The sequence below is a fragment of the Mya arenaria genome, chromosome 9, assembly GCF_026914265.1.
Source record: "Mya arenaria isolate MELC-2E11 chromosome 9, ASM2691426v1".
Lineage (NCBI taxonomy): Eukaryota > Metazoa > Mollusca > Bivalvia > Myida > Myidae > Mya > Mya arenaria.
In genome coordinates this window covers 23,911,627-23,924,265 of record NC_069130.1, presented here as the reverse complement: position 1 = coordinate 23,924,265, position 12,639 = coordinate 23,911,627, and the positions used below count along the sequence as shown (strand labels likewise).

Here is a 12,639-nt window from a genome sequence, read left to right as displayed (position 1 = left end):
GTAAATAATGCAGTTATATGGAGAGGAAAGATGTCTCTTATCTTTAAAGCTGCACTCTCACACTCTTACAGATTTACCGTTTTTACCCCCCCCCCCCAAAAAAAAATAAAAAAAAATAATAAAATAATAATGTCTTGGAATGAGCAAATATTTGCGTAAATATCTGCAAACCAGTGATAAAAGACTGCCGACCAAAGAAAAGATCGCATAGTTTCATATTTCCATTTCAAATTTTATGTTTTATGGCTAAAACTGTTACTAACGGTTTAAGAAAAAATGCATTTATAAAACATCATATTTTTAACTTAAAAATAAAAATCTGCGATCTTATTTTTGTCAGCAGTCTTATATGACTGGTTTACATAAACATTTGCATGCGGGGGTTACCAAAACCAAACGAGATGTATGTTGTTTTACCATTTTTGCGTCCGAACAATAGAATTATGACGTTTTAATCCGCGTTTAGCGTTTAAATATAAAAAAAATGTTGATTTTGATTTTTATTCGTAAAATCTATGGAATGGCATATATGTCAACATAAACTTAAGTACTTTCTTGCATTATTTCATATAAAAAAAACGTGTGTTTTGATGACGTGCTTTTAATTTCAATCATTAAATGGTTGAATCCTGTTAAGACAAACATTTAAAAGTGATTTTAAAAAAGAGTTTGTAATGTTTGAGGTGTACTGGCGTAAGTACTATACATAGCAGTTATATTATCATGCACCAAAAGGCTCTTTGCGTTGTGCCTTTGCACCGAAATGTAGTTGAAATGCTAGCATTTCTCAACATTAGAAAAACAGTCTGTATCGGGAGAAAAGCTCCTAGCACCACAATTCGTAATATATTGAAACGGAATCGTAGCCAACCAGAAGTAAAAGGACTGTTTAAAAAAATGGCACCAGAGGCTGAAAAAAATAAGGTGTTTACATCAATTTATTTAACTTATCCAAATAATGTACAATTATCAAAGTTTACAAACATTATAATGGTCCAGTGAAAACAACCAGCATAAATTTTTGGCGGAACTTTTAATAAACTTGATCAAGGAAAACATATGAATTAATTGATCAGCTAACATATCAAGAATTTTGAAAATTACTTTAACAGTAAATAAAGATGGTATTGAGTTTCAGTGGCAGAGAAGTTTTGCACAATTTAACACCTTCAAAACACCTGTATGTCCAGTTTTGAACTAGAAATATGTTTTTCCATTACAAAATTGTGTTTATTTCGCAACGTGTGTACACAAAAGTGTATGCCTTGGTTAAAATAATAGCCAGATTAAAACACTAATATCCAAAATGTTTATTTGAATGACAACCAAGTACTATCTGAAAGATTTAAAACAGTAAATCACTGTTTGAATTATTTGCTGCCACAAATAATGAACATACCTCAATTGCCAGAAACGTTGCACTCCTGACAAAAAATGTCATGTAAGAAACTGTACTATAACACATTTTTCATTAAAACTATATGCATCAGCTTAATATGATGATTTTCATTAAAAATCAATCATATTTGTTCAGAAAGTGTTAAGACAATACACATTATTGTTTTAGCTTTTTATTCTGAAAGGGAATAAATTTGATTGGAATTACATGAAAACATATTCATTCATCATTTACTAAGAATAAGTTTTGAATAAAACAAAAAAGTGTCATCAGATCATTCTGTTATGATGGTATGCATAAAGAAAAAAATATCCAGAAACAACACTAAATACTTTGCTTCTAGAAACTGTGCGAGTTTATCTTTCCTTATTTCCTTGTAAGCTTTAGCCTTTGTCCTTGACTTGTTTAACTGTTCTTTTTATCTTTTCATATATCTGTTTAGCACTTTTCTATCAAGTTGTAAATTCATGGTGGAAAATGCCAGCTTCTTCTTAACATCTGACACATTTTTTCTTGGTCCCCCAACTTTCTTCAAGTTCAATACTGACTCACAGTTCTGTTTTGCTTTATCACTGCTTTCTCCTAGCAGCTTGGACTTTTTATCAGGTGTCCAGTAGTTTTTGCCAAGGCTCTTGGACTTGGGTGTTTGCCTGCACGCTCATTGAGCTCTCTTTCTAATACTAAATATATTTGCTGCTTTATAGACTAAACATTTGGTTTTCATTGAAAGTCTTACAGGTGTGTATTGGTGTCAGCTTTTTAGTCTTCTCTTTTAGCAGTGTTTTAGCCCTCCTTTTGCGGCTTACTTTCTGCCATCATCTGATATCTGACCTAGCTTTGGCATCATAAGTAGGATTCAATAGTCCCTTTTGTTTATTTCTTCTTTATACTTTGGTTTTCCTCTTTTTTTCCTTTCTGTCTTTCATTTTCAGGTTTTCACTGTCTCCTTTTAGTTTCTCGGAATCTCCGGAATCTCTCTGTTGAAGCATTTGTTTGTATTTTGGTATGTGTCTTTAGGTGTTTTTTTGTGATCTCTTTATGTAAACCAACAAAAGGTATCTCCATTATTTACAGTCAAAGTAGTTCTTCAAATAACCCTTGAGTCACTGCAAAAGGTTTAACTTCGTTTGTTTTTTTAAATCAAACTTTTGCTCACATTTTATGGTGATAATTAAAGAAGTCCAACTTCAACACAAATTATTTATTTACGAAACAACGTTTCGGCCATTCATCAGGTTGTATAATACAATGAACAGGAAATGACGTCAACATCAAATGACGTCAACGTTGATAACGTCAATATAGCATACATTTTTGCGCAAAATAATGTCTTATATTAAAATCTATAACATGATCATTATAAAACCACATTTTAAATTTTTTTGTCAGGAGTACAACATGTAAAGCTGTGTTAATGTTAAAAAGGGAATGAATCTTCTTCTTTTTTTAAATTCCACTTAAATGTATGTTATAAATTCATTATATTTACTATCATGTTATTCATTATCAAGGTTTTATTTTTAATGTCCATATTTATATTTTTCATATTTCAGTTTCAATAAAGTCTTCAATATGGATTTAATAAATCAATTTTATCACTTTAATCTCATTTTACTACCAGTGTTTCATTTTAAATGAATCATTTACATGTCTTCTTTGAAAAAAACAACAACAATAGGTTAGTTCTAGCAATAAACTTATCTTTTTCTATCGGTCAAAACAGCATGTCACATAAATGCCTCAAAAAGCGTTGCACTCCTGACATGCACTTATCAACCTCTTGCTTAAAGTGAGTGCATTAAGTACAGTTATTAGAGTTGAAATCAGAAAGTATTGATCTAATAATTCCAGGAAATGCAACTTAACCTATTTAAACTGAACTGTTTAAACTTTATACACCACTATATAAGTACTAAAAGTTGCACTCCTGACAAACTCTGGTTGTCATCATATAGTGTCAGATATTGGAGGGATAGTAGTTCACAGTGTACATTTTATGGTCAGAATTCCAAGATTACATGGTTTTGTTTCACATTTCACATGTTAAATCCCAAGAAAAATGTTTGTACTAGAAGTTTAAGCCTTTCTTTGAAAAGTTTCCATAATTGTATTCCATGAGAGAGAGAGAGAGAGAGAGAGAGAGAGAGAGAGAGAGAGAGAGGATTGGGAGTACATGAATACAGATGACGGAGATTAGGAATAAAGAGTGGGATATACAGTGTGTTGACGGGGGGCAGGGGAGGGGGGGGGGGGAATGGGAACACATGTGGGAGATAGGTGGATTACTGGATTTCAGCAACGCCCAGATAAATAATTTGGAGAAGTTCACTTTAAAAGCAATGATTTACAACATTTAATGACACATTCCTTATATTCAATACCCTAAATTTTAATAATGGATCGGTAATCTAATTTATACAAAGCAATAAAAGTGTTCACCAGCTTTCTACCTTTAACGTTATCAAGAGTCACTTACTTGAACAAACGCGAAAGGGCAATAAATCTCCACAGACAAACAAACGTGTACATATAATGCGTTCGTTATAGAACATTCAAATTAAAAGTTGAATACTTTCATGAGGTTTTTATTTTGTTCTACGCATTTCATCAATTTTCAAAACAAAACATGGATATGATTAACAAGTTATTTGTGTTCATGGTTACTGGTAAGTTTGAGTTTATATTATTATTAAAACGTAACTCCTCCATCACAGAGTCAAAGTGTCTTGGTTCTTATAGCTTGTGTAAATTAAGTCTTATTCATATCTTTATCTAATTAGTTGTTTTTTCGTTCGCTTGTTTTTTCGTTCGTGTGTTCGTTTGTTCGTTTTTTTGTATTTCGTTCGCTCGTTTTTTCGTTCGTTTGATCATCATCCATCCATCCATCCATCCATCCACCCATCAATCCATCCGTCCGTCCGTCCGTCCGTCCGTCTATCCACCCACCCACCCAAAATCCATCCATCCATCCGTCCGTCCGTCCGTCCGTCCGTCCGTCCGGCCCATCCATCCATCCATTCATCCATTCATCCTTTCCATCCATCCTTTCCATCCATCCATCCATCCATCCATCCATCCATCCCTTCATTCATTCAACTGTTGTTTTCGTTCAGTGGGATCAGTGGAGATGAACGAGACCGCAACAAATCTCCAGTGTTATTCCTGCTTTGGTACTGGCGGGAACAATGAATGTGAGCAATTCAAAACATACAAGTGAGTGAAAAACATTAATATGAATAAAAGTACTCAATCTTGCTTCCATGAATATATGATGATCGCACCCAACGATATTGATATGTATTTTATGAGTTATCAGCGATTCCAACATTGCCTTTTACATAAAACTATTCGATTGTGAAAGAAATGTTTCGATATAATTGTATACATAATAGGAAGGCCTCCTAGGATGTTTTTAATCCTAATTAACCTCAAAATTTCTGATCGTCGCCTATGTTACGTACAGCAAAAACTCTCTCATAACTTTCTTCCAGGGAGGCTATGGATGACAACAAAAGCTATTCTCACTATCTAAAGAACTGTACACCTCCATACAACCAATCTTGTATAATAGAGACCTTCTCCGTTCTGGGTAAGCATGAGCATTGTTTAAAACTAAATGGTTGAACTTAAACCATTTCATTCACATTTTAAATTGTGTATGTAACAATGAAAAAAACATGCACGGTCATTTATATGCAGTTAAACGGGATATTTTAACAGTTTTACAAAGTAAAAAACAAAACAAGACAGTTTGATAATTAAGTGTAGATACTTTACTTTTACCTGGGGTCGATATACTTTATCGTGCTTGTTTTAATTCTTACATACTGCTATAATGTTGTCTTTTATAAAAAATAAATAAAAAATTGTCATTTCTATCAGTTGAAAATAATAAACTATACCTTTGAACATGTGTCAAATTATATTGTGTATGTTCTGATTGTATCCAAGCCTACGTCTCTTGTATTTTGATGTATGAACTCTTTCCAGCGTGTCTGCATTAATTGTTTCAGGACAGACCGTATCTCACATCCGGGATTGCAGCGACGGGAGGTTCTTCTCATTTAATCAGACCTTACAAAACCAAAGGTACGACCTTTTGTGTTTAGTTTCCGCCTTGTGATTTGCATCAAAGTGGCCATTTATTATCTTTTAAATAATTTTGTATGAATAGTTTAATAAGATTACCGACTTTAATCTGAAAAATAACTTGTTGTTACTATAGTGATTATCTGTGAAGTGCTGTTTGCAAATAAACATAAAAAAGTGTACACGTCAATAATTTAATATAATGCCTTTTGGCAACGAAGAACCTCCCAAATGCGATTTCCGCGCGTAACTTTAAGACTTTTATTTAATTGGTCAATAGATTTGAAACATATGCACATTCGGAACTCCTCTGCCATTTCCCATCGAAAACAGCCTCGTATGAATGGCGGTATATCAGTAGTAGTTTCTAAAATTTTAGATGATAGTATTTATTAACTGTAGTGTTGTAACGTGTATTTTGTATTACTACTTTTGAATTGATTCCCAGTTTTATAGCATAATTAACAAAGACCCCAAGAGTAAAGCCATTAAATATATTTGCTTATTTAAAATTACTACGTGATCTACTTGCAGTGTACTTAATTGTAAAGATTTCTGACATTGTAAACCGTCCATATACATCCTAGGTTGTTTTCGATGAAAAATGACCGAGTTTCGAGTGGCAAATGCATACTGTAGATGTATAAAGACCGTTCGCGGGTGTCTCAGCCCGCCCCTTAATAGTAAGTTCCATGTTAATATCCCCAATGGCAAATGATGGGAGTCGGCACTTTTTATGTATGAAGTCGAATGAAAGGCTATAGATGTTGTATTTAATTCGGACTTCACTTGTGTGTTTTTGCCTTTGGACGAATGAAAGCCATAACCGTACATGCTTAGTATAGTTGCAAACAGAAGTATGTACGACGGTCGACATCTAGCGTGCCATGGGTACCGAAATTAATGTCTTCTGTATCTACCCCCATCATCTTTTCAATATAGCATTCAACCGTTTATTCGACTACAATGAAAAAGAGTTATGCCCCCTTTGTTTATAAAGTCGAACGCCCCGGGACCGACAAAAACACATCGAACCCCGGAAAATTCGAGCCAAACGGTAATGCTTTCCTTCCGTGGAATGAAATCGGTCCTTTACATCAGCTCGAGCCAACGAGGAATTCGAGCCAAGCGAGTTCGAGCCAACGGGTTCCGACTGTATTTGAAACTCTTGCATATTTAATGTATTTCTAGGAATGCGTATACAAGATTGCACGAATTGGATAACAGCAACGAGACGGCGTGCGTATGGGATGGTCAACATCTGGTGTGCCTCTCTAAATGTGACGGAGATTTTTGTAACGGCCCTGTACTTGAGAGAAAGATCAACGCCGCCGCTGAACAAGGCGTTTCTTTAACTGTGATGTCTGCTCTGTCTGTTGTTGGACTCTGTCTAAGGATTCGCTGAACTCAAATATGTCATACTCAAAGTGCACTTTTAATGAATTAAAGAAAAAAAATGTTGGAATTAAAGTGTAAAAAGTGAATACAAATTTAGGTTATTTTCCGTTCATAGAGACTGTATACAGTGCACATTACTGAATTAAGAAAAATGGATTTTATGTTGGAATAAAAGTGTAAAAAGTGAATAAATCTTTAAGGTTTTTTTCGATGTTAAATGACTATACGTCTACAAAGATAGAATTGCTATTATAAAACAGGCAGTGGACATTATAGAATCAAGAATAAAATGGGTTTTATGATGGAATGATAGTGTACAAAGTGAATGAATATTCAGATTATTTTTAGTTGCTAAATGACTATATGTCTACACAGATGGTATTGCCAAACACAGACTTACGGCAGTGCACAGTATTGAATTAAGTAGAAATGTTTTTTATGTTGGAATGATAGTGTACAAAGTGAATGCATATTCAGATTAGTTTCCGTTGTTAAACGACTATTTGTCTACAAAGATAACATCGCTAAACACAGACTTAAGGCAGTGGACATTATTGATTTAAGAAAAAATGGCTTTTATGTTGAAATGATAGTGTACAAAGTGAATGAATATTCAGATTAGTTTCCGTTCTTAAACGACTATTTGTCTACAAAGATAGCATTGTGAAATACATAATAAAGGCAGTAAACATTTGCATATGATTAAAACATTGAACAAGGAAGTTGTAAATCCTTATAAAACGTTATCAAACACTTGTTTAAAAACGGCGGTTTGCCTTGTTATTTAAATCTTGAGTTTTATTACATGATGTGAATAAGTTTTGTTTAACAGTTATTTAATTAATATTGCCTTCTTTAAGTTTATAATATCTTTACAGAATAAATCTTCGTTTTATCGTTATAAAACATTTCTTGTTTTGTGCTGCATCTAGCATTCCATTCTTAGCTATTAATATAAAAAAATATTTTTATTCAAACTTAAGCACAATCCACATCGATTCACCATACTATGACCATTGTGAGTTTTATCTAGTTGTATTTGCATATTTGGCTTGAGTCTATTCCTCATCTAAGATGTATTTTAGTAAGAAACCAAAAGAAATGCCATATAATTTAAGACGAAAACCGTGATGCTTTTAAAGGGACTCGCTCATGTTTTTGTAAAATGCGCTTTTTTGTGGGACGAAGAGTTGCAAATCATTAGGATGGTTAAAACTAAGATATTGACGGCTCGAAGTCCTTGTGACCATGTTGTTTTGTTGTAAGTTTTCTAAATTCTCATTGACTGTACCGGCGTGGGTTCGCTCCCCACTGAATCCATTATATTTATTTTCTATTTTAAGTGTATTTTTTTTCTGCATTTTCGGTATGAAAGAGTGAACTAGTTATATTGTAAGAGTTTTTAGATGCATTACCGGGGGAAAATTTGCTGCCAACACATGAACGAGTCCTTTTAAGTGTATCGTAGGGCTACAATAATGAGTATTGTTTATAAGTATCTTCCATGGCCGAGAGTGTAAGATAGGTTCATTCCGACCCGAGCGTAGGGTGTTTTGCGGAAACGAGGTTTATCAAAGTAAACTCAGTTAAACAAAATTAATTAAAAAAAAAAAATTTGCTGGAACTCTTTTGTGCTTAGTGAAAATAATTGCGTACGGATATGCGATAATTCGTGGTTGTCATGGATATTCGCGCAGTGATCCAGAGTATGTAAATGGTCTGATCGGTTTTTAAATAGTTCTAAGAAGAGTAAAGCATTATTTCTTGAAAGGTGTGTGAAAACTGTTTTCTGGTGACATTTGAAGCGAGAAATAATTAACTAGCGTTCTAAATATTGCCACAAGACAAGGTTTCCATGATGCGCTACAGACGACAGTCTCCAACAAGGGAGGTAATTACAATGTGGTGACCATAAAAAGAAGTTGCATACGAGCATTTTATCTTCGCCCGTGGGCAAGATAAGAATTTCTAGCATGGTTAAATTAATGGATCTACTTATCTGAGGTGGGAGAAAAATTTATACACATGTATGATAAAAAGTACCGTAAATTATCATTTATTGTCTTGGAATGAGCAATCTTTTGCGTAAATATCTGAAAACCAGTGATAAAAGACTGCCGACAATTTTCAAATCAGATAATGTTTTATGGCTAAAAGCGCTTTAAATAAGAACAATACATAACGCATCATTTTTTAACTTAAATATAAAAATCTGCGATCTGATTGTTTTGTCAGCAGCCTTATGATATCTGGTTTACATGCATTTCTGCATAAATTGGCTCGTTCCATGACAACATATAAAAAGTTGTCAAAACGTTCAATCTGTGAGAGTGCAGCTTTAAAAGTTTATTTGTGTTTTAATATTAATTTATACAAGTTTTACCTATGTATACTGCATATAGAAAAGTAATATTAGTATTGCATGAACAGAAAGCACTGTAAGACCTTATTTTCCCCAGATCATATTCTTTCTCCCTAGGAAAAATAGGATCCTGTTCTTCACAGCTGGGAAAATAAGATCTTATTGTCACACATATCGAACATATAATTATGTCCAAGTTTCCAAGTTTATTTAACATCACTCAAGTCATAAGTACTTAACAAAAAGAGCATGAGTACATATACAATACAACATTATTAGGCATTACAAGATATATTGGACATAATAATACAGATTTTCTTAATTTTCTTAATATGAATATGTTTTATGTTATTGAAACTTTAACATCAAGCATATATAACTATATGTGGAGGAGAACATAGTGTTACATTCTTATACTAAATTTGTTAACAATACACTTGAAGAATTTACATAAGTTTATGAATTTTATATTATCATTGGGATTGATATTCGTATGTCAGAGCTCATTGGAAATTTGTGATCGAAGCCGGTTTTATGTACCATTAAATCTCATTCCTTAACAGGTCAAAAATTGTAAGATATTTTAACATAAACATATCTTTTTACAACTGACTCACATTTGTCACATATTGCTTATGTCAATACTGCAGATATATTTCGTTGATGTACATGTATGTGTATATATTCTAGTTATAAACAATCGTTGATTATGTTGATGTTTTTGAGTTTTTCTTGTTGTTGTTGCTGTAAGTTCTCGACTTGGCTGTTTTAAATTGTTTTGAAAATTTATGTTGTTGCTGTATGTGTATTATTTCTTTTTTTAGTGGTATTATAAGTAGGAATAGTATTGGTTCTTGTTGGCACCGTAAAAGTAGGTTGTAAGCATAGTAGTGGTAGATGGCATTGTGGTTGTTGTTGTGAATTGTGTTGGCATAGACAGATGTACTGGAAAAGCATTTCCGACGCCTTCAATGGCTAAATTTCGTGCAAACAGTGAATACGCCGGAAGAGCTTTGGTTTAAGATAGTTCTGTTCAGAGCTTGCCTGATATGGTCGAGTAATAACGATAGTGGTCTGAGAAGTTATAACCATTAATTGACTGGCATGTGGCAGTTAAAAGAAATAAGGCGTGTAACAATGAGTTGGCACTTCCGAATTGGTGAAATTTTCCCTCGAAAACAACCTCTGATGCGCTGTCGAGTATGAGTTGCGCTGGAAATTGATATGGTTTAAATCCTTACATGCCTTGCAATGATTGTTTTGTCTATCTGCTACGGAAGCAATATTATATGCCAAAAACCTTGGGTGTGTGCCGGTGTAATTTACCATAAACCTGACCCCTTCAGATTCCAAGTCCTCGAAGCAACTTCGAAGTCTGGTATGGAAGAATGTCTGGGGGAAGGGGCACAATAACAAGCTTATATTTCATAATATTTTAGTTCTTTATTGATAATTACATTGGTCAAACTTATTCCGTAACATGATTAGGACATGCGTAGACAGTGGTACAGCTTTATGAAAGGTGGAATAAATATTGCCAAATTTTATTACAAGGGTTTCTGTGGGGTCCTTTGTTTTAAATACCGCGTCTCCCAGGAAGTATTTTGCTTATTGGGGCAGTCAAAGTGACTTGACACGTTTTCTTTTTTTTCTGTTTGTCTGAGACAATCCGTTTTTCTTGAAAATCTCCATCTGTAAAGTATAAGATATTATGTGTTGTTGTTGTTTTTTGTTAAAATTATGTAAGTCAACATTTTTAATTGTTAGACACTGAACAATAACGCTTACATATTTTCAAAATATGTTAAAGTCCGTATCGGGCGAAAAGCTCCTGGCATCACAATCCGTACTGAAACAGAGTAATACCCAAGATGCAGTAAAAGGGTTCTTACGCGGTATAACATTCTCCGATTTGCGAAATACCTCCATGTAATAAAAGTAATCAGATGTCACATAAATTATACTTGCGTATGTACACATTTACAATAGGCACAAATGCATTCTCTTTGCCCCACGGATAAGTGGAGGAGCTTGCGTCTAGTGGCCGTGCAATAGGCACAACTGCATTTTCTTTGCCCCACGGATAAGTGGTGGAGCTGGCGTCTAGTGGCCGTGCAATAGGCACAACTGCATTCTCTTTGCCCCACGGATAAGTGGAGCTGGCGTCTAGTGGCCGTGCAATTGGCACAACTGCATTTTCTCTGCCACACGGATAAGTGGAGGAGCTGGCGTCTAGTGGCCGTGCAATAGGCACAACTGCATTTTCTCTGCCACACGGATAAGTGGAGGAGCTGGCGTCTAGTGGCCGTGCAATAGGCACAACTGCATTTTCTCTGCCACACGGATTAGTGGTGGAGCTGGCGTCTAGTTGCCGTGCAATAGGCACAACTGCAATTTGTTTGCCACACGGATAAGTGGAGGAGCTGGCGTCTAGTGGCCGTGCAATTGGCACAACTGCATTTTCTCTGCCACACGGATAAGTGGAGGAGCTGGCGTCTAGTGGCCGTGCAATAGGCACAACTGCATTTTCTTTGCCACACGGATAAGTGGTGGAGCTTGCGTCTAGTGGCCGTGCAATAGGCACAACTGCATTTTCTTTGCCACATGGATAAGTGGTGGAGCTGGCGTTAAGTCGGCGTGAGGGTGTAGGACAAGGGAAAAGGAGAGGTAGGAAACAAGAGAGAGAGAGAGAGAGAGAGAGAGAGAGAGAGAGAGAGAGAGAGAGAGAGAGAGAGAGGGGGGGGGGGGTGATGGGGAGGGGGGCATATTCGGAGGGCAGAGAAAGATAGGATTAAAGAGTGGGATTGACAGTGATAGAATGAGGGACAGAGAAAGTGTATGAGAATACTTGGGAAAGTTAGGTAGAGTAGTGGATTTTAGCATTGTCCCGATCAATAGCTTCAGGAAGTGCACTTTACATGTCATGATTTATAAGATGCAATGGCACACACGTTACATCCCATACCCTAAATTAAAATAAACGATCGGTAAACTAGTTATATGGTGTCATATTGCTGCCATAAGATTACTTAATAACGTTCGCGAATTGTTTTGTGTTAACCACTTAATTTTCGCGATATTTATTTAGCTATTTAGATCTAGTTAATGTTTGCGAAACGTTTTTGGTAAATACCATTGAATCAAAATCAGGCTCAAAAGCGGCCAGAATTTCCATCTGTTACCTTTTCATGTTGTGCAGCACTATCATGTTATCAAGTTATGGTTTTTTAATTCCACTAAGTAAGTAATATAATGACTGGTATACTAGATACATTCGTGTTACCAATTATCTTTAAATGCATTTCTGACTTCGAACAGTAACTGGTTATCTAGTTAATATGGTTTGCGAATATCATTTAGGACTTGAACATACTAACGGGTTAAACAATCA

The 12,639-nt window shown here is 34.9% G+C and overlaps 2 protein-coding genes across 2 annotated transcripts; one reads left to right on the top strand and one right to left on the bottom strand.

Annotated features, from left to right (window-relative positions):
- Positions 1-3,950: 3,950 nt before the first annotated feature.
- LOC128203134 (uncharacterized) lies at positions 3,951-7,782 on the top strand. Its single transcript, XM_052904418.1, has 5 exons — positions 3,951-4,065; positions 4,513-4,612; positions 4,891-4,988; positions 5,413-5,488; positions 6,680-7,782. Exons 1-5 carry the CDS (start codon positions 4,026-4,028, stop codon positions 6,891-6,893), a joined length of 528 nt encoding a protein of 175 aa, XP_052760378.1. The 5' UTR covers positions 3,951-4,025; the 3' UTR covers positions 6,894-7,782.
- A 3,408-nt stretch (positions 7,783-11,190) lies between these two features.
- LOC128245866 (transcriptional regulatory protein AlgP-like) lies at positions 11,191-12,456 on the bottom strand. The gene is made up of 2 exons (XM_052964087.1): positions 12,431-12,456; positions 11,191-11,869 (listed from the first exon to the last, which is right to left on the bottom strand). Exons 1-2 carry the CDS (start codon positions 12,454-12,456, stop codon positions 11,191-11,193), a joined length of 705 nt encoding a protein of 234 aa, XP_052820047.1.
- Between the last annotated feature and the right edge of the window lie 183 nt (positions 12,457-12,639).